General features: G+C 40.9%; 1 protein-coding gene across 1 annotated transcript in view; it reads left to right on the forward strand.

The window, feature by feature from the left end:
• Positions 1 to 22960, forward strand: part of LOC131075587 (putative F-box protein At5g39460) — a 170531-nt gene that overhangs the window by 25985 nt on the left and 121586 nt on the right. Inside the window, exons 2-3 of the mRNA XM_058012439.2 lie at positions 18868 to 18913; positions 19007 to 19200. Of these exons, the coding sequence (XP_057868422.1) occupies positions 18868 to 18913; positions 19007 to 19200 (240 nt within the window). The remainder of the gene's footprint in view (positions 1 to 18867; positions 18914 to 19006; positions 19201 to 22960) is intronic.

Consider the following 22960-nt stretch of genomic DNA (forward strand, 5'->3'; position numbering starts at 1 on the left):
ACCTGGGGGTTCCGAGGTTCCGAACTTGGGAACTTCAGAACTTGGGGGTTCCGGAGTTCCGAAATTGATGACTTGAGACCTTGGGGGTTCCGGAGTTCCAGAGTTAGGAACTTGGCATGAACAAGAATTGAATTTGTTGAGCAGAGTCGCCAAGTTCTTGAGAGATGACTGCCTCTAAAGGCTGAGACACTAAGAACAACACTAAATCCCTAGCATGTACATCGAGAGTAAGTCCCATTGGGCATGCCAAAAATTGTTGTCACAAAAGCTTGCACCCTTGCTGAGCTATCAACCCAACAACCTCGTGAAACATGGAAACAACCCCGAAGTGTGGGACCTTGCGCAAGGAGGTTGAATCTCTGGAGAAGGCCGACTTCCTTCTCAATCCAGGTGCAGGTGTTGAACCAACTCAACACTTCAAATCTTACGTCAAAGCCTATCCTAACAGCTTGCAGAGGAAAAGGAAAGAGAGAAATGCTTAAAATGAAAGGAGGTGATGCACCAAGATAAGAGATGTTTCTCTCCCCACCCGAAATGGCACAAAGAATCAACTGCTATACCCAAGAGATGCACAAACTCTAGTTGCATGAATGACCTCAATGCATGTATGGAGGTTAGAACTTGCTGAATGTCAAGAGGGGAGAACGTTTCCCACAAGTCGCACTCAGAAATAAATTAATACAACATATATGAGAGAAGAGCCACAAAACATACACCTATGATGAAGGTAAGGAAACATACACAACATGCATAAGTTGAAGGAAGGCAAGAACGATGCTTTCAATCCATTCAAAGGCCAATGGCCAAACTTACAGTTGCAAAAATGCAAAATATACAAGTCTTTAAGAGAAGTGAAAGAGCATAGAATAGCTCAAGCCAACAGGGAGAGAACCCTTTACAATGAGGTCTAACAACCTGTTGTGACCATTTCACACATCGCCCCATCGCAAATGGGGACCCCCCTCTTTTTGCTTGTCTTTCGCTCGCTTTTGCTTTCGTTTTTAGGATTTTGCTAGTTAGTTGGTTGTCTGGATTTAGGGTCAAGCCTTAGGGTTTTAAATTTTGTCTTTTCAAGCCAAAATCCAGTCGTTTTTGAGAGCTTTCGAGCTTCCTTTTCTAGGATGCAAATTTTGAGTGCAATGAGTTCGCCAAAATGGTCTAATTTTCAATTGGAATATTGATGCAGAGCTTTAAAATTGTCTAAGTGTTGAAAGTGAAATGAGAATTTTTGTCTGATTGAATATTTTGACCAAATTTTGACTTTTTTTGATTTTGATCCTGGGCATTGGAATTGATTTGTTTTCGCCTCGTGAAGTGTTAAAATGTGAAAAATCATATTTTTTTGGCCTATAGGAGCAAAATCGCTCCTGTCCCTCAGTGAAGGACGGGAGCTCATTTTCAAATATCTCATCATCCCTACAGAGTCCAGACAAATTTCGAGTTGGAAGTGATGGAGAACGGCGATATCTTTCCATTGAATATAAATTGAAGATTTTCATGAGCACAGAAATGCCTCCAGGAGGAAAATCGCTCCTGTCCCTCAGTGAAGGACCGGAGCTACAAATCAAATTTCGCCTTGTCCTTGCAAGATTTCGATGACTTAACAATTTGAAAGGGTCCGAAGGAAGATGCTTTGCCAAATGAATATAATTTGAGATGCAAAGATGAAGGAGAATGACCTAGAATGCTAATATCGCTCCTGTCCCTCTCCAAGGGACCAGGGCGAGGTACCTTGTAGCTCTCGTCCCTCTCCCAGGGACCAGAGCGATTTCCTTCATTAGACAGAATCCAGGCAAATGTCAAGGCAAGTTTACGTTCAAAAACAAGGGAAAACATGAGATGAACTCATTGAATACAAATTGAAGATTTTAAAACGTCCACAAGGGTCCTAAAATGCCTAGTTCGCTCCTGTCCCTCAGGAAGGGACCAAAGCGATTTTTGTTATAATTGCTTTTCTGGCCAAGTTACAGATAATGTTAAGGCATGAACGAATAGAGTGAAGAAGGACGAGTTCGTTGAATATAAACGTGGAACCCGGCAAGGTGAGATAAAGGCTACAAAAGGAGGATCGCTCCTGTCCCTCTCCAAGGGACCAGGGCGATACAATGGTGATGTTACTTCCTACGCAAGTTCAAAGACGATCCAAGTCAAGACAAGGTGGCGAGGGACATTTCAAGGCGTCTTTAGCAAGCACAAACATTAAAAGGTCGTCACAATGATGAAATTCGCATCCTAGGACATAGATCGCTCCTGTCCCTCTCCAAGGGACCAGGGCGATGTTAGATGCATTGGCCATTTCATGCAAAATTTACGTAAGGACAAGACTTCGCAATGTTTTAGAGGGTCCAAGGCATCGTTTGAAGATAAATGCGAGAGTTTTTCAACGTCTAAACATTGCCAATCAAGGTGAAAAGCTCCCATCGCTCCTGTCCTTTGGACAAGGACCAGGGCGATCTTATCAAAACACTTACGTTCCTTCAAGATCAAAGCAAAGCGAAGTTAGGTAAGGTGAAGGACGACGTTTGAAGGACATCACAACGAAGATCAAGGTTTAAAGTTGACAAGGTCAAGGAGAAAACATGGATCGCTCCTGTCCCTCTCCAAGGGACAAGGGCGATGATCCCTTTAATACGCCCAAAACTTCATGCGAGCAAATGGAATAAGCGCAAAAGACACGAACAAAGGATGCTATTCGCCAACAATAAAAGATCGAAGTTAAAAGATGCAAGATGGACGTGGAAACAAGAAGATCGCTCCTATCCTTTGGACAAGGACCAGGGCGATGTACACTCAAAAGGCACTTAAACACACATGCAAGATGATCAAATGCGAAGAACCTATCAAGATGATCGATTTTTAACGTGGATATGAAGAAGTTGATCGTGAAAAAATGCAAAACCAAGACAAAATAATGGATCGCTCCTGTCCCTCTCCAAGGGACCAGAGCGATGAGGTACGTCCCTTTGTCTTCCAATTTTGGCGCCAAATAAACAAATTTAAATTTCCTTAAATGCTAAATCGATTAAAAAATTGAAAATCCATTTTTATTTAGCATTTAATATGGCGTTATCTTTTATTAATTATTTTTTGCCTTTATTTAAAAATCGAAATTCACATTTAAAAAACGCAAGGCATTAATAATTAATTAATTAATTAATAAAAATCGATTTGGAGCGCTCAATTAAGCAAGTCGGCCTTGTTATTTTATTGCAAATCATTTAAAATCATTTTTAAAAATGGTTTTATTTATCAAGTCGGCCTAGGGGATGAAAAGGTGTGAGCGCTATATATAAGGGGAGTGGAAATGTTCATTTTCACATCATTATTTTTTATCCTTCATACGATCTTGAGGAGAAGCGAAGGTGATGCGAGGTATATCATCAAGTGTGGAGTGCGAATTGCGTTGAAGACCAAAGGTGGTGCGAATTCAAACCAAGGGTGGCGCTTAGTTATCAAAGTGTGGAGTGCGAATTGCGTTGAAGACCAAAGGTGGTGCGAATTTCATTCATCCAAAGGGTGGCGCTTTATACATCAAGGGTGGTGCGAATTTGAAGACCACACCAAATGCGAACTTGAGGATACATTAAGGCGAATTTGCTAAAGACTTGGAGGATTTGTTTGAGCGATTTGTCAAGGGCAAATTTGAAGATCATTTAAGACCACGTCTAGCGCGATACTTGAAGATCACGTTCACTCCAAAGGTGGCAAAGTCAATTTTGAGGAGATCATATTGAAGATTATTTTATACCTCAATTTTGCTTAGGCGAATTTTGTTCTTTTTGCATTCTAGAGTTAGCTCTCTATCGAGGTATGGCGATTTTAATTATTATTGCTTTATTCATTCATCGTCATATTTCAAGTTTTGAAATTTTGATTTTTTGAATTTCTCTTAGCTCAATCGTTTATTTTAGGAAATGATAACTCTAGAGACTTATCATGATGTTTCCTAAAAAATTTATCTCTCTTATTTACGCTATTTATTGCAAAATCTAGTTCTTATAATGAAATGTTGTGTAGGTATGGCGACCCCAAAGGCGGGAGCATCCACCAGCCGCTCAGCTCTCATGAAAGAAGATCAGAAGACCGAAGAAGTGGAGACCAAGATCGTGTCTAAGTGGAGCAACATTGGAGATACAAACCTGGGGAACTTTAGCACGAAGAAGTTTCGAGAGGTCCCTTACATTGGCAAGCCTTCACCTGTCGCCCGGAGAATAATAGAGAGTGGCATCATCAAGGCGGCCGGTTTTCCTCCAGCTATTTAGTGCCACGAGTTGATGATCGAGTGTGCCCGTCACTACAATCCACAGTCCAGGACAATTGTGTCCAATGAGGGAAACACTTTGGCGTACCTTTCAGAGGAAGCCATAAGTGAAGCTTTCCATCTTCCAGAGCACAGGGACATGATATACAAGAGCATTGAAGGAGCCAGGTCAGTGTACGATGATGATCCAGATGCTTGCCTAAGCATAATCAACAAGAACTGGCTACTCAAGAGTCGTCCCCGTCTAAGCAAGGTACCTAACACACCGCACCGGATTGATTTCCAGGAGGAATATAGAGATTTGATTACTATGCTCAACAGAGTTACAGGAGCACCTCATGCCTTCTATTTTGAGAAATGGATGTTTTACTTCATCCAGGTGATTGTTCAAGGAAAGGGTACGATACATTGGGCTAGGATAATTAGCCATTGCTTGGACGTACAGTTGAGGAGACTCAGGGCTACCAAGTCCTTCCACATGAGTTCATACGTCATCTATGCCTTAATCAGGAGCGTTGAGTACGCAGGACTACCTCACAGAGGAGTGATTGGAAGAGGACCCGGCGAGGTCAGAGCTTGTGAATCCTATACCTACTTGCATCATCCGCCAAGAAAGAACTACAAATTAGTCAATGACACTTTCACGATGAACATCACAAGGACGTTGCAAGGTGGGATTCACAACAGATTATCTCAGGATGCCCAGGAGTTCATCAAGAGGTATGGTGCTTGGTTCATTCAGTTTCCCAAGTTCACTTACATTAGAGTGCATGGATGTCCTTTACCCCCATACATGTTGCCGAGGTATCCGACAGACAGAATTGTGTTACTTGAAGTAACAAGGCAATTGGCAGCATATGTGAAGGCATTCAGACACAGACACCATTATTTTGGGTAATTCAGTTGAGGTATGTCCTAATGTCTTAGCCATGGATGACGCAGAGAAGGAGTTAGCCTTGTATTCTTTTTCATCTTTTGCTTGGAGAAATAGTTTTGATCCACATGGACATTTAGAGGAGACAGTCGGTAGAAGATTTAAACATGAGCACCAAATTGAAGATTTTATGATGAATCTCCTAGATGATCTCGAAGTGAAACGAAAGATACATTCTAGATTGCCTTTGGATTTCATCAGGAAATGCAGGATTTACAGAGTGGCCGACCAAGCTCAGGACAATGGCAGGCACATCCAGTCTTCATATGATAGAGAAAGCAAAACAATAAGTTTGAATTGGAATGAGCCCGAGGTCGTGGATTTAGATGATCTGATGGCACCAGTCTTGTCTTGTACTCGCAGATGGGTAGACGTTCAGCATCAGAAGTTGAGAGAACAAGGCATAGCTATGTCTTTTACTTTGGAAGAAAAACCAGCCGAAGGTGGAGCAAGTGTTAGTGAAGGCAATCCTAATCCTAGGAATTCAGGTGAAGGTAACCTTCGATGTGCCAGTGATTCGAGAGGTTCGAAGAGAAAGGAAAGATCAGAAAAGAAAGAGTCTTCCAAGAAAAAGCAAGGTGCCAACAAAGATCAAGCACCAGGTACTTCTTCTAGACCAGAAAATAGAACAATTCGAGTAGAAGAGTCCATGGAGTCGATGGTACAGAATGACAGACGGGAGGAAGGACAGGCACAGCATGTTTCGTCAGATGGATCTCTCCAAGATTATGAGTTAGAAGAGGATAATGAAGTAACATCTCCTCCCAGACAAGAAGAAATAGTACACAAAGAAATTCAAGTTCAAGAGACAAGATCGAATATCCCAGATTGGTTGAAGGAAAGATTGACCAAGGTGATCGTAATTGAGGACGAGGACAGTGCAATTGATTTAGAGAGCCTTGTTGGGCGTTCACATATGATAACAGAGAAGAAGAAGGCTACAAAGATGTCCAAGATGATTCGAGATGAGACTGGATCTAGAAAACTGCAGATAGCTACACCGGCAGCAGATAAATATGAGGGTGAGATCCTAGCAGAGGATTATGATATACAGACTTTTGAGTTAGGACCATCCACAGCAGAGCAGACTTTAGATGATGCCACCGACACATTTGAGGCATTGAAGGACAAGTTTAGAGAAGAAGTAGAAAAGAATAGAAAGCTGGAGAGAGAGGTCGGTGCATGGAGGACATATTTCAGTCACATCAATGAACCTTTGGGACGTCAGGATCCAGTTAGATCACCAGTGCAGGCATTGCCCCTTCAATCGATCAATGAAGCAGAAAGATTCAGGAACCTGGTCCAGCGTACATGTAGTTGGATGGATAGATCTCATACAGTGGCCATAGAATTTGTTACAAGGATGTCGAAGATCATTCATCAGGTTATCCAAGTTCTTGAGATAATCCACAGATTGATGGAAACAGTAGCTGCATTTGCCCATACCAAGGACGTTGTCATCCCTGTCTTGAAAGTAATAAGACATACATCCAGAAGAATTTTAGCGCAGGAGAGGATCTTGGAGGGTGATTCTCACAGTTTGTTCCAGTGGTCAACCTTACTCCATATAAAGAGTGTTCTCTTCGAGGACATCAGTGTTAGATGTGGTCAAGTTGAGGAGGTGATCAATCCGATCCAGGACAGAGTATTTGAGGTACTTCGTACCATTCTTGGCAGAAGGATCGAGGTCGAGACAGATGTGGATATACAAGAATTTGAGGATAGAATCAAGATCATCTTTCGCAAGGACGCAGATGTTACAGATGAGCAGTATGATCAGATGTATGCCACCATGCTCCTGATTGATAGAATGAAGGAACTTGAACCTACTTGGGACGCAGCTCTTCTAGATGCATTCGATCAGGTCATCCACTTAGAAGAGAGTATCAAGAATCTTCCCGAGATTCCAATCACAGAAATCGAAGGAATCGTGACAAAATTCATTGCATATGCTAAGAAAGAGAATTGGAAAGGGAATAAGATTCTAGATGAAAGGTTGTTACAGATGACATGACATCTTATTTCTCATTGGTTGATACCTCCTAGATTTTTGTGCCAAATTTAATATTTGGCTATGTATTTAATATTGTTCAGTAAAAAGGAGGTCATTTGTAACAAACCCTAATTAGGGTTTAGGTGTCATGATCTTGTCCGTTGATTTATTTTCAATCTGGACCTTTCATTGTAACTGGGGATGCTATTTATACCCCCATTTTTCATTTCATTTGGTAATAGTTAATAGTCGAATAGTCAGATAAGAGTGAAATAGAGAGATTAGAGTTAGAAGCAATTCTTATTTTGTAGCAAGATTGAGTCTTGAAGAGAGAAATTCAAGCAATTGTTGTATATGATGACTTGGAAATCAATAAAATATTGAAGTTATGGTGTTTTGTTGCAAATTTCTTAAGTTATCTTCATGGTTGTTGGATGTACTTGAATCACGCTCAATCAAAGTAGTTTGTTAATTTGAAAGACTAAGTGTGGGATTTGATATTTGGTAGGATTCGCAATCCAAACCACTAGCTTCTTGCTGATTGTAGGAACGCCTTGCGTGGTCGACTGGAGAACATTTTGAGTCCCTAACCTTCAAGCATTTTCGTATCTAGGATATGTACCTTCGTAGTAGTGTCCTTGGTCTTTGATGCATTGAACATCATTATTACCTTAGAAGATCGCACTAATTTCAATTGAGTTGTTATCTTATGGCAAAATTGAAGTTGGTTGAGTCTTGCCAAATCTCATTCATGCTAAGTCGTTCATAGGGTTAGGCTAGATTAGACTTCCTTAAACCCTGTCCTTTTGCTATTTTTTGAAAGCTCTTTTTTTAGTTTAGTAGAATCTTCGAGCCTTTGGAATCCGTAAGACGCCTTGGAGGAAACAACAAATCACATCATACCATTAAAAAGCTTGTCCACACGTGGAGACCCCACTAAAAGAACCTTGGAGTCCATCTAACTGATCCTTTTTGCAGATCTTCAGCAGTTAGAGACTATTTTCTCAAGAGAGGATAAGATACCTATTGGTATTTTATTCTGTGTATGATTGTGTATAAAATACACGTCAACACAACCTTATATAGAAAACTGGTTGCAAGAGTTGTTGGAGCATTAAAAACCTTGAGTGTTGATCACACCATCTAGAAGTGTTGCAAACCAGAAGGAAGTTGGGAAGACTTCAGAAGCTCAGGTTGCCGAAGTGGGGAAGACTAAGGAAGGAACTGGAAAAGGGGCTAAGGAAGGAACTTCAGAACCTCGGGGTTTCGGAATTCCGGGGGAGAGGGAAAAGGCCAAGGATGGAACTATGGAACCTCGGGGTTTCGGAGTTCCGGGGAAGAGGAAGGAGACCTAGCAAAGGAACTCCGGAATGTCTAAGGAAGGAACTTCGGAACCTCGGGGTTCCGGAGTTTCGGGGGAGAGGGAAAAGGCTAAGGAAGGAACTCCGGAACCTCAGGGTTCCGGAGTTTAGGGGAGGAGAGAAAAGGCAGCAAAGGAAGGAACTTCGGAACCTCAGGGTTCCGGAGTTTTGAGGAAGAGAGAACAGGCTAAGGAAGGAACTTCCTCTAGACAAGACAACACTTCACACTTCATAATTCCACTGCTTTTCTCCTTGATCAACTGGGGCAGTGCCGGTCCATGGATCGTATCTCTGATCTGTTCTCACCGATGGACCAAGGGTGTCATAAAATGACAACAGACACCTCTCTTGAACGAAGGACAAGGGATGTGGCTCTTCACCCTATCTTGAGAACTATAAAGAGGTAGGAAGTCTTTTAGGGAAGAGATGGAAGGGAATCAGATTGAATGTTAATAATTAATATTCAGCAGTTCGAATATACTTGTTGGTTTGGGTATAAGTTCTTAATGCACAGCATGATGAATATTATCTGCTCATTGATGATTAATAATATGTTGTTAGTTATAACTGTTTATAGTATATATATGACTGTCTATAATATATCTGACTGTTTATGACTGTTTATAATATGCTGTATAGGACTGCATATATATCACAATAAATATTAATCTGATTAAGGATGCTCTGCAGTTAATTTATTATATTTAGAATATACTCCTTCATTTGTTCTAAATATTTCCAGCCATGGTAGAGGAAATAAGGATTGCAAATGGGGAATTGCTATGGGGTCATCTTTTAGGTATGCCACCTCATGGTATAAGACTGGGGAGTCCCATGGGGCCAAAGGGATTCAAGGGCACTGCCTTTGGGCTTAGAAAGGATGGACTTCCGGGGTGCCCTATTGTGAATGCTCTTCATGCTCTCTATCATGGTAAATGAATACATTAAGAATGTTCAATCATGGGAAGTAGGATAGAAGTGGCAAGATTGAGGGGAACAGTTATAGGACATCTCACTAGGTACTTCACCTCATATGGATTGCATGGGCCATGAGGCCAAGGGGGATAGTGTTCCGCCCTTGGGCCTATGGTAGAGGATCTCTAGGGTACCCTATCGAGTCACCCTATTGTAACTCTTTTATGGTCGAACCTTCCCAAATTGATTTAAGCGATCTTGTGATTAGATCTATACTTCTAATATATGCTTGATGATTTCTAGTTAAAGAGATCTATTTTATGAATTATGATTGTAAATGATTCCTAACTTGTTTGCAGGGTCTCAATCAAAGTGAAAGGTATCTCTAACCCTACTTTGTTTCAATTAAAAAGTGTGTGCTTGCCACATACGGGTAAACCTTAAATGCGGACAGTAAATGCACAAAACATAATGGAAATATATTAAATAACCAGTCTCTGTATTAATTCAACAGTCCATGTACATCAAGTGCTTATAACATTACATCAGACATAACTATCATGCTCCACTTCGAAGGAAAGGTACGCAATATATAATACCCGAAGGGGTGCGACCAACCGCCTCGTCCAATTGCCCTTCGGGACGACTAACTAACTGACCGCCGTAACTCATTATTACCAACAACATAAACATAATATGACAACATAACATAATGATTATTCCCGGCAACATCATCCCCCCCAAGAAAAGAAGTTGTCTCCAGACGACTTAATACAAAATAGAGATGACATTAAACAGAATTGCTGACGCCAGTCGAGCCCAAAACTTATACACCTGCTGCGTCCTCGCTTGAAAACCCTTTTCTGCTACCATCCTATGCTCAAGTGCAGATTTCACCCTTAGTGCTTCCTTTGACATTACAATCCTCCTGTGCCTAAACCAAACTTGTCTGCAAAACATGCTGCTCTAGTCTCAACCTCCACCAACTGCTACTCAAATGATACTGTCTCCCTAGCCAATTTGTCCTTGATAGCCACCTGTGTTGCCCTCTCGGCATCCAACTCCTGGGTACGCTGAGCTAAGTCTCACGCTAGTACTGCCTCCAACCTGGTGGTTAGCTCCTCCTGAGCCTTCTGTGCATCCACCATGGCAACCTCACGTCCAGTCGAGACATACTCCAAGTTCCTCAAGCGTACCATTCCTGCCTGGAGGTGGCCACAACCTTCTGGTACAAAGGCTAGGAGACGCCTCAAATCCTCCATCACACTCCCCAAAGGCTAATAACTGAACTTAATAACTCCCTGGTACCGTACGACTTCGCATGCCTGCAATGCCTTCCCTCAGACTCTGTTTGTTCGCAACCTCCAAATCCGTCTCCCTCTACGGCTTATGGCTTCGCCACCAATGCTAAGCTTCAGGCTTCTTTCTCATAGTACGGGACAACCCAACACTTACCATGCCTTCTTTGATGCCTTCGCCCAACTCAAAAAGTGTATTGTAGCTCAAAAATAAACTGGGGGTCTGGGGCAGCTCCCCTCGTGGGGTCCGAGGGTAGCGCATCATTTCTGTGATATTTTAAGATGTCAAAACCCGTCTTCTCCACTCTAATATTTTCAGCGTCCTGGCTCCAGATGTCATCGAATGAGTTTTCAATCTGGTCGTCGTTTTTTTTTTCACTGTAATGTCCTCGATGGCACCCTAGCCATACAACCTCCCTGTACGGTCAACAACAACACTGACACCTCCAATTGTACGGCCACCTTCCCGTGCGGTCAACACCCCTCCACCGTACGGATCACCCCATACGGAATACATGACCAACCGTCTACCATACACACCGTACAGGCCTCCTTCTGCATGCCGAATGCTTAACTTCCTCCTGGATGGTTGTGTATGGCTACGTATGCCTTGCGTGTGCCTGCCTTGTGCTTGCGTGGGCGCTGCGTTGTTGGGCGAAGTGCGTTTGGGCAGGGGCTGCGTGTTTGTGTGGGGCTGCGTTTATGTTTGCGTTTTGCGCCTTTATTCCTTGTGGCAGCGGTGGTTTCCACCACACGGTGGCCCACGCTTTTTTTTTTTTTTTTTTGTTGTCATACGGATCGTACGGATTTTTTTTTTTTGGCTAAGTGTCCAGATTCGGCTTGGGTTTCGTGCCTTCGGGATTGCCCTTTCTCGGTTTGCCTCCCTCGAGAGTCTCCTGCTTTGGTCTCATGCCTCTCGAGTTGCCTGCCCGGCCTCTTAGGTCCCCTTCCATCCTATCGGGTTCCCCTCTGAACTCTCGGGTGTCCTTTCGGCCTCTCGGGTCCCCTACGCGCTTCTCGTGGTAGGGTTTTAATTTGGACCCATTGGTGGCAAGTCTATTTTCAATGGCTATCCGAAGACCTGGAACCACAAATTCTATTGGGACCACAGTCTCCTTCCCGTACATAAGAAGAAGAAAAATAATAAAGATTTTGAAGGCTGTGGCCTTCCACACAGGGTTCTAGTTGTTGCCGACACAAATGATCTTGGGATTATCTACGTCACCGAGGTTTGGGGCATCTCCCTTCCAATATTCGCTGTATTCTGGCAGGTACACCTCCTCTGTTACTTGCTCTGGTTCCTCTACTTCGAGCCTGTAGCTCTGGAACATTTCGTAATCCTCCATCTGCCAGTGGAAGAGCCCGTTCAATGACCCTGTCTCATCCTCGGAGCACTCTCCTAGTTTGAGAATCCCTTCGTCGTTGGGCTACTTGCAGCCCCGTCCTTCGTCCCTCAGGTCGCCTTTTCCTTTACCCTCTGATTTTGAAGATGATGCCAGTTCCTCGCCGACAACCTGGGTCCTCAGATCAATGATGTACTTCCGCCCCCCTTTCTCTATAGAAAGGGTGTTCTTTTTCCAGTCGTGGTTCACCTTTGCTGTAACCAGCCACCCTCTGCCTAAGATGGCGTCGTACCCCTTCTTCTTGAGTGGGATTACCACAAAATCTAGTATGAAGGGTTGCCATAGTGTTGGCTTCCCCAGCTTCTTGCACGTATCCTCTGGCAGTACATTCACACCCGAACCTCCGTCCACGATGGTGTCCTTGAGGATAGCCCCGAGAATTCCCATCTCTACTACAGCAGGATGCCGACCACTATTTAAGGCCAACAACATTGGGTCAGCCGAGGGGCTGACTGGAACTTCCGCTCGTGTGGCACGCAAAGGTGTCTGTGTAGTGGTTTGTATGGAACTAAAAATGGCAGTTCTTAACTGTGGCATTGTTTCCAGAAGGTCTTTTACCCTTATAGGTACTTCCATCTGCAGTACTTGCCCAATGATGTTATTTTCAGCTTCCGTACGGGATGATGTAGTCACCCCCTCGTTGTTCCGTCGTTCGGCCGTCATCTCACGTTCGATATTGGCTTTTGCCTCCCGTAGTCTCTCCTTCTCCGTACGGGGGTCGGGATAAGTGGCCTTTTTCGCCTGAGCGCGGGTGATCGCCAGTACTTCTTTCTCACCGGTCTTCTCAGTCTTCTCAATGTTGAGGAGATTAACCCCTGACTTTGGGCAATTTGTGTCCTCATGGTCGCCTGGCCCACACCATCGACAGAGGTGCTGAGGGGTGGCTTCCTTCGTGCAATCACGGGCGAAGTGCCCCCACTGATTATAGGCCCTACATTGGATCATTGGCCGGCCCTTGGCGTCATACTGGATACGGCTTCCGTTATTGTTATTGTTGTTATTCCGTCTGCCATTGTGTCTGTTGTCCCGGTAACCTCCAGATGATGCCGTTGTGTTGGTTTGCTGGGCCGTACCTGCTGGTGCGGATGTTGTGGCCTGTTCTGTGAACAACACTTGGCTCATTTGCGTACTTCGGGTTTTCATGTTGTATGGGCATTCCTTGATGGAGTGTCCCATCACTTGGCAAATCTCACAAAAGGCCTTCTTCGAGCAGGTGCCTTTTGTGTGGCCTTCTTCCTTACAATCAGTGCACCACACCTCTTCGTTTTTACTCGTGCTTCCTTTCATGTTCTTAAATTCCTTCAACATTCGGTGCATATCCTTTTGAAGAGCTTGCACCTTCTTACTTGATGATTCATCATTGCTCCTTTCTCCCGAGGACTCCTCTTCTGCAGAGGACTTGTCCTTTTTCTTCCGCGATGTTTTGCCTTCACTTTCCAAATCCATTGCGTTGTTGTACGCGTCATCGTATGAGGTGGGCAGTACAATTTTCATCTTTCTCCGCAGGGATGACCACAACCCTTCCACGAACCATCTCTTCTTTAGTCCATCAGCCGACTGGTTCTCCATCTTCCCCAGTAACTCCTTTAGCTGTCAGCTGTATGTTCGCACTGTCTCGTGCTTTCCCTGCTTTGTGCTTAATATCTCCGCCACGATCTCATTATCATCTCGAAGGAGTCGAAACTCCTTCTCGAAAGCTTTTTGTAGGTCATCCCATGTTCCCACCTTTGTTTTATCCACATCAGAGTACCAATCAATGGCTGCTCTTAGGGTGGCAGGGAATTGCACCACCCAATCCGCTTTGTCAACTACCCCGTTGGTTGACCATATTGTCTCACATGTACGGTAGTGCCGTACGGACTACTGTACGGGGTCATCATTGCCATCTTCGTTGACTTTAGGCAACTTTTGTTTGCTTGCCATCGATGGGGGTCGTCTTCCTGGAGGTGGCCGTGGCTGCGTCTGTGCGCTGCTCCCTTTGGCGCCGGTGGTGTGTCCTATGTGGGTGACTGGAGGTACGGTGTTTTGCCTGCTGTGTGTGGCACCTACAACTGTACGGTTGTCCTCCCCTCCATTCTCACCCGCACCCACTCTTGGCTCCCTTTGGTGATCCTCACTTCGTGGCGTAAGGGATAAGTTTCTAAACTGATCCCGGGTCTCTTCGACTAGATTCCTTCGTAATCTTGTTTCCTCCAGAAACTCTTCATGGCTTCTCACCCTACGGTGTTACGGCGACGCGTAGAAATTTCCCTCGGCTTCTGTTCCCTCCGTGACACCTCCTTGGTTCCCTTCGGACAACCCCTCGGCAGGTCGTCCTTTGGCAAGTTGCCTCAGCCTCCGTCTACGTTCTATTCGTTGTTCCAGAATCAAGGCCTCTGCGTGGCCTCCCATTCGTCCGTTTCTGCTTTTTTATTTCTATCTTTATTTAATAGGTTAGGCATTAATTCCCATACATTTCCATAATTCACAACACATAAACCAGAACATGCCTTTATTAATTCATTTCGTCAAATACAACTCGTGTCAATATTATGACACCTTTATTTGAATATAGAATGCTCCTTTATCCCTATGGGATTCAGGGTTCAATTCCTTCCTAGCCTCGTGCCATCCCGCTCTGCTTCCTGACGGCTGTTTTCTTCGTATTGTTGGAGGATTTGTTGGCGTCGCTCTTCCCGGGCAATCTCCTCCAGGCGAGCTTGTTGTGCCAGTGATGCCTGTGCAAGCAATCGGGGAAGGTGGTTCATCAACCAATTTACTGCCGGGCTAACCTCCAGCGCTGTCCACACGGCACTTGGTGGGATTTCAGCCTCTGTGGCCTCTCGTTGGACGTAGGTCTCGATGGCTACCTAGAGTAGAATTGAAAATTCCCTCGTCGCAGTGTCTTCTCTGCTGTAGAGCTCTTTTTGTGCATCGTTGGCCTCTGGGTTTATCTCACCAACGGGTAGGCCCATCGTGTCCGTGTGCCATCCGCGTCTTCCGTTCCCGAGTATGTCTAGGCAAAGGCGCCAAATGTTTGCCACACACAGGTAAACCTTAAATGCAGATTGTAAATGCACCAAACATAATGGAAATATATTAAATAACCAGTCTCTGTATTAATTCAACAATCCATGTACATCAAGTGCTTATAACATTACATCAGACATAACTATCAAGCTCCACTTCGAAGGAAAGGTACACAATATATAATACCCGAAGGGGTGCGACCAACCGTCGCGTCCAATTGCCCTTCGGGACGACTAACTAACTGACCGCCGTAACTCATTATTACCGACGACAACATAAACATAATATGACAACATAACATAATGATTATTCCCGGCAACAGTGTGGTCTAGGGCAAGATTTGGGTATTTATAATTTGGGGACATTACAGATTCTCTGTTTGCTGTAGTAATGATGAGCATGCCCCTTGTGGAAAGCAGCAAACACACCTATCTAAGAAAAAACAAAGTTTAAAAACTTGTACATGTGTTAAATGTATTCTCCAAGATGCTTTGGATTATCTGAAGTCACATTTGACCTGCATTCAAGTTCTCAAGCTACGAAACTGACATGCAATTTCCTTTGTGAAAGTACTCTTGATTGGTGTTTTGATCTTAACTTAAGAACAGTCAACTTATTGATTGTGACTTTTTGTTTTCAGATTATACCTTCCCATTTCGGAGGCGTTTGGTCACCAGAAGCTCAGAGCCTCAAAGACTCATAAGCTGTGGGAATTTTTTATCTTCTTTTGGATACCGTTTTGACTTGGTTACAAGTCCCTTCAATCCAACTACCCACGTATCATGACCCACCTTGGTGACTACCAATCCTCCTTTTGGAGAACCACATTATGTTCCAGTTCTTAAAAAGAAACTAGAGTAAGATAATAAATTGGTGGTAAAACCATTTCTTCATCTTCATCCAAAATTGGAGGGCTCAAGCAAACAAAGGTTCTTGACGGTGACAATTGAGTAAATTTCATATATGGTGGCAAATCAAGTTGGAAATCATTGTCACCAACCTGCTTCAGAATGACAAAGGGTCCATTCTCAGAGGTTTCAGTATTTGGGATCGATTTTAAGTAAATCCTTTACCAAGTACAACCATACTTTGTCACCCACCTTGGACTTGTGTTCATTGTGGTGTTGATCATGCCATCATTTGTAGGCTGCGGCTAAACTGGCTCCAAAATCAGATGTCAATAACACGAAAAGTCAATAACACAAATTTTTTTAAAAGTTACAGATCGTTGATCGTGATCAGCAGATTTAGCTGCGGCTTTGATTTTTCGATTTTTTTTGTAAAAGTTAATAACACAAGTTTTATAACCCTTTTTTGGAGCCAGTTTAGCCGCGTCTTCATTTGTAATCGATCTGACTCTCTTTCAACTTCTTTTGCACTTGTAGATGGATTTTCTGGATACACTGAATGGACTTTTTTGTCTTACTCTGATTTAACATTTTATTTACTCTCTTTTTTTTTGATCCTGCAACATCAAGTGGGATTGGATGCAAGTAAACTCAAAAGTAGACAAATTTGTTGAAGAGTATATATGACCTAGCTGTAGGAGCGTTGGATATATGCAAGACTCTCATCCCATGCCCTTGGATGCTTTTGATTATATACCCACGTAGCAAGTGAATTGAAGTTCAATTAACCACCTTGGTTCACCTAGCTATTTGTGGATGAGAAGTGGTGGGCCTTTTTAATTGGGTATCAATTTTCTCCTATAAGGTGCACCAAAATTTACCAAGGAACCTTGAGTTTGTGGCTGATATGATACTCTCAAGAAAAATCTTTTGAGCAGTGCGTTAGATCTATTGTAAACTCTAATAGTTCAACTGCTGTAAGGGATATCAATTATTTGTATGGTTTGACATAATTTATTAAGTTGTACGGCCACCAACACATACATTCACAGTGTCTCACACAAACCCTAGGTGCAAAGAACTGTCTGCAACTAAAAAAATTTCTTTTTTATTTCCAGCTGAAGAAAAATTTGCAGATTTGAAGTTGACTGAGCAAGAAAATCAGTATTACCAGGGTCTCAGAAAGTTCTTTGCTGTGGAATCTTAGGGTATTTCTAAGGCTATTCAACTTAGTTAGTTGTAGGGAGTTAGAGACATCCTCTTTTGCCAAAGCCCAAAATTTTGGACAGCTGATCTGAATAAGCGAGTTGATATATATATTTTTGTTGATTAGGAATTTGATTTTTCTTTTCGGGGAGGATAATGTAGTTATTCAACCAGAGTTGAAAAAATCGCACTAATCTCGCCAAAATTGCGAGTACTCGTATGTCATTCTTGGCTGCGAGTCACTCGCGGACAATTTTTTGATTAAATTCTTCACGATTTTGTTTGTAAAAATCGCTAATACTTGCCATAAACCGGTCAACGAAAAAGTAAAACGCGATAATGGTAAAAACCTAAATTTTTTAGCAAATGTTCAGACGATTGGGAGCCGCAACAGAGCTTATTTTGCCCGGGTACGTAACCTAGGGCACCTGAATGCAAGTGATTTTAGGGATTTCAAATCTATTTTCACCCGCAACACGCTACTTTCACCTGCATGCGCGTTTCACCTGTGCGACTTAGAAATTGAATTGGACTTATCATGTATGCATACATTGTGGTTTACACTATGAAAAGTAAACAAAAAGCATTGCCCAGTAACCAGTTATTCAATTTTATTGCTTACGAATCAAATGCATTCCGATTCATAATAGGGAAATCCGATTTGTATACCTCTCATTTGTACAGTTATCTGACGGTATAAAATTATAAATTTATACATTTATAATTTTTGCTCAATTATTTTCCATATTGACAGTATGCATACATTTTTCCTACTGTCAAAATGTACGAATGTTGTAGACTCTTTTATGAATTCATATAGTATGTTGTAATACCGATATTCATATTTCATCTGATTCTTAATGTTTATTATTCAAAAAATGTACACATACAAATTAAGCTTGTTCATGTTTTGTGCATACTGTCAAAATGTATGTTTCCTTTATGGAGAAATTATATATTTTCAAATGTTCGATAAATTTGCTGAGTTAGTGCTGATTTTTTCTGAGTTTTTTGTTCAGTCCTGAGTTTTTAAAATTTCTGGGCCAGCTGAGTCATTGTCGAGTCCTAATTTTTTCCTGAGTTTTCTGGCGAGTCTCGAGTTTTTATACTTTGCTAGTACTTGCTTAGCCATCTTATTTTTTGAGTTACCATTAGTTGTCTGACCAACAACCATTAAGCCCTCTAAAGAGAATTGCTGTAGTCAGGGAAGGTGTCTGATTTAGTGAATGGTCCTCCCTGATCTACATTCATTGTAATTGAACACTACCCTCTATAAAACATTTAGTGTGTTATCCTCATACTATCTATTCAGTATGCACTGTTTCTTATTTTATATTACTGCAAGTGGTAATGTAACTAGATAGCAGTAAACAATTATACTTGATGTGTCTCTAATTCACAAACTCCTTACTGCAGTGGCATATCCTGTAACAGGATTTCTTTCCCCACGTTATTCTAGGATCTTTTTCTCACTGGTACTATCCCTTCTCCCTAACATGGGACACATTCGATTTTCTCTTCTTGATCATAAATTTGCAGCTCAGATATTGTTTGACAATATTCACTTCTATGATTTTACAAGCATTATTTTCACATGGCAATCATGGTTTTGTTCTCATGTATTTAAGCCTTTGTGCAGGGTAATCTATGCCTGATTGCATCAAGAGTATGGCCTCGTCATTCTGGTATATGGTTAATTTTGGCTTCTTTTATATTTTTTTCTGAAGAGAAACTTTACTCTTTTACTAAAACATTACGGTATTATTATTGTCTTGCAGGTGATGTTATTTTAAGACCTCTATTTGAGGTTGCTGGGTTACAAAATGGTTCATTCAAGACACAACTGTTCACTCAAGATGTAGATTTCAAATTTCCCATGAAACTGATATGGTCCTCCAAAGAGGAAGTGGAGTTTGAGTTTGAGTTATGTGATTTGGGTGAAGATTCATCTGTAGTCAATTCAAGAAACACAGTTGAGCTTTTGCACTTTATTTCAAATGCTTTTCATCCAAATTATGACTATATATTCACAGTTTTGATATCATCCTTATCTATATGTAAAATCATAAATCTGAAAGACTTGAAGCAGGTTAATATTATTTTAGGTTTCACAATGTAATCAAGAGCATGGACCTATGTAGGTTTTCCTAAATCTAAAATCTGAAACCCGAATTTCTTGAGTTGGCTAACTTTGCTATTTGGAGATGTCCTGTAAAACTTTGTCCACATATTACTATTTGAAAACAAGGAAAGCTGATCAAACTTGCTGATAAGATTTTTAGCTTATATGATATGTTCAATTGTGTATGCACGGATGAGAAGAGATTATAGTCCAGTTAGGTCATGGCAACCACAAATTGTTATTTTTGAAGATAGCTTTAGGAATTAAATGATTGAAAAGAACCGTAGAGGTTCTCTGGCTAGAAATTTATGTATGTATGGGGTAACAAGCAAAGATTAACACCCAGTTTAAAATGTACTGGGATATTTTTGCATATTGAGGTATGCAGAAAATTATGTAACTTCAGGGATCAAAATCAAAGAAGTGTAATAGTAGTTCAGCTCAAATTTGTCAACATTACAAGTTCAAATAATGTAGGTTAGCTTTCTAGACATAGAACGGACTTATCAAAGAAACCAATTTGATTTCTTTGACATCATATTTTTATAATTTTATATTGAATTGGTAACACCATCTTGAATGGTAGTTGTTAGTATTTTAAGTCGCATCTTTTAGTGTGACAGAAAACAAAATAGATGTGTAGTAGAACTGCTCTGTTAAAAACTAAAAATCCTATTTTGAACAATATGTACTTTCTATTTACAATTTATGTAAGTGCGTTTTTTGTAGTGTTTCATTCATATTGAACAAAACAAAAGGTGTCTTTAAGCATGCAAAACAAAGAAACTTAAAAGAATAACCTATCATATTTATACTATTCAGCTTAAGTTAGAAAGTGTGCAGTGCAAGTTTACATAGAAATATGGTTGGTATACACAAGTGACTTGGAAAATTTAGAAGAGGGAAAAGGTAGACTGAGCTACATGACCCACATCACTTCAACCTACAATACATAGCTTGTAGTTAAAATGGGAGCCCTAACCTTAAAACTACTCTCCTCTTGATGGGCTTGAGATGATGGCATATCGTATGGCTTGGGTGAAAGGAAATTAGATGGCTTGGGAAAGGAGCCGGAGGGTGGGCTCCATTGTCTATAATCATGCCGCTGCTTCCATCTACATTCACATTAATAGTCTTGCAAGAATATTCAGGGGTCTTCCTACCATTGTTGTTTAGGTGATAGGAATGTACTAGAAGAATGACAGCCATGCATTCTAAATGAAGTGCATGTGAACTACATGAGAAATCTTGGTAGAGAATGAAAGTCACGATTTTTCTTGTCTTGGATGTTGACTCTTCATCGATAGAATAGTTACTTTTTATTTGTTTGACCATATTTATCTTTATTTTATTCATTATGTTCTATGTTTTAATTTTTATTTGAATAAAACCATACCCTAGCATATAAAACATAATGACTAATATACTGAAATTTTAATAATTATAATTTAGTATAATATTGTAAAATCTTATATAATAGTTTATAATAATATAATAATATATAAATGAGCTCAATTTCTATATTTAGGATAAACTATGTATATATTTTATGATTATTTTTTAGTATGGACAAATCCAACACCCCTAGATTTTTTTTTCGAAGCTGAACATGAACTAGTTAATTAGATAGATCTTCTAGATCATTAACAAATTGTTGGTTAAAAATTAGACACTAAAAATAGACTTTACATTGGCTGCAAATATCTTAGGCTAAAAATAGAGAATTTGATAGGCATCTTGGAGATGATTTTAATGAAATTCATTAGTTTTATCCATGGCAAATTCTCTGATGAAGTTCTAAAACCGTGAAACTAAAAAACCATGCAAATTCACCAACAATTTTAGTGACTCGAATTAAAAAACTCCTCTTTGTTAATCTTTACACCAAACTCTAGTTTGAAATAGACAATTTGTTGCAAGGTGTGCGCCCTTGGTCTTCTTGTGCTATGCAGCACAACGCTCGGGTTTGTGATGTCATGTCCCCTCCTTGATCAATGATTATTTGAAATTATTAAATATTTATTTAATAATATTTTTTTTAAAGCATATAAATGAAATCGGAAAATTGTCTCATTTATGAGACTTCACGATTTTCCTCTTAAGGTTGAAGGACGACAAGTAAGGACTTACACATTTATAAATTAGTCTTTCAACCATCTTTAGGGAACAAGGAATCTCCACGGACTGCTCAATGATCATTGACCAAGAACGTGGTTAGACATAAGAACATGGAAATCAACCAGTTCAATCACCTTCACCTACACTATGAGTGTCTACAGCCGCGTGACCATAAGATTATCACGTCCAACACCACGTGATAAGTATTCGAGTGATTCCCTGTTTCCATCGAGCAATATAAGTCGGTGGTCATTGAATATATTAGGAAGCCTCCAATTAGCAATAAGTATAAGATAGAAAACCATCGATCAACATAACTTAGCGATCAACATAATATCATTAATAGATCGCCACCATAAAAGGATCGTCGTATATAGCTAGTCAGAGATTAATTACCTTAGAGGAACCCAATACTATAAGGTGCAATCTCTATTAAGAAATTGGCTATTAAAGGAAGAAGCTCCTTGAATAGACGCCTCGCTCCACATAGTCGCCACTCTCAACATGCGATATAAGCGATACCAATATATACGCGCAAGGGGGGGATTATATGGGGGATCATCACGAGGAAGGGAAAGAAGAAAATAACATGGAACGAACTATCTCAGAATTCTTATTATGTTACGGGCAGTCGCATCCTTGTTTCGGTGGTGTGCATAAGGATATAATTGATTTGTATGATTAATATATGAAGCCGATAATGTTCTTAGGTAGAATATAATAATATAAATAAAGATAATAATAATTATAATTAATATAATACCTTATGAACACGGCTCTGCATAATAATAATATCTATAAATGAATTAAAATATTATAATATATAAAAAGGGAGTTAGGAAGGAGAGTTGCGTGGGCAGAAGAAAGAGTATAGGAAGAAAAGAGTAGAGGCGCCATAGGTACGTATATGTGTGTGCCACACACACACACATAACTATATTGGTAGTTTTAATGTTTATGTCATTATTAATATATAATGTGTAGTTACAAAATTCTGCCATGAATGTTATAATATAGGTTGCAGAATTATATCCTTATAATATGTATGTTGCAGAATTATTTCAGCGTTATTACCATTTTGTATGTTACAGAATCTTAATGTAATGTTGTATGTTAAATTATAATTCAAATGATGTCAATAATATGAATATTTATGAAATATGGTATATCAATGAATGGCGATAATGTGATTATCTGATGGAGGCTATAGGGAGGAAACTCCCTTAGTCTAAGGGAGGGATTATGATAATCCCTAGGGCAGTATATATACTGAATATCTATATGCATATATATGGCTTGGTTGACTAAGTTCATCTAAGAAGAGACGGATCTGGCCGGTCCCCTCAGAGGACTTGGATGATGGGATGCATCATCCAAGGGAAGGAATTGACATAGGGTCTTATGGATGGCTTGGATGTAAGAGGTTACGCCCAAGACAGGAATCGAATTAACCTTCGATTTCCTGGAGGGCTTGGATGTAAGAAATTACATT

The sequence above is a fragment of the Cryptomeria japonica genome, chromosome 5 (genome assembly GCF_030272615.1).
Source record: "Cryptomeria japonica chromosome 5, Sugi_1.0, whole genome shotgun sequence".
Lineage (NCBI taxonomy): Eukaryota > Viridiplantae > Streptophyta > Pinopsida > Cupressales > Cupressaceae > Cryptomeria > Cryptomeria japonica.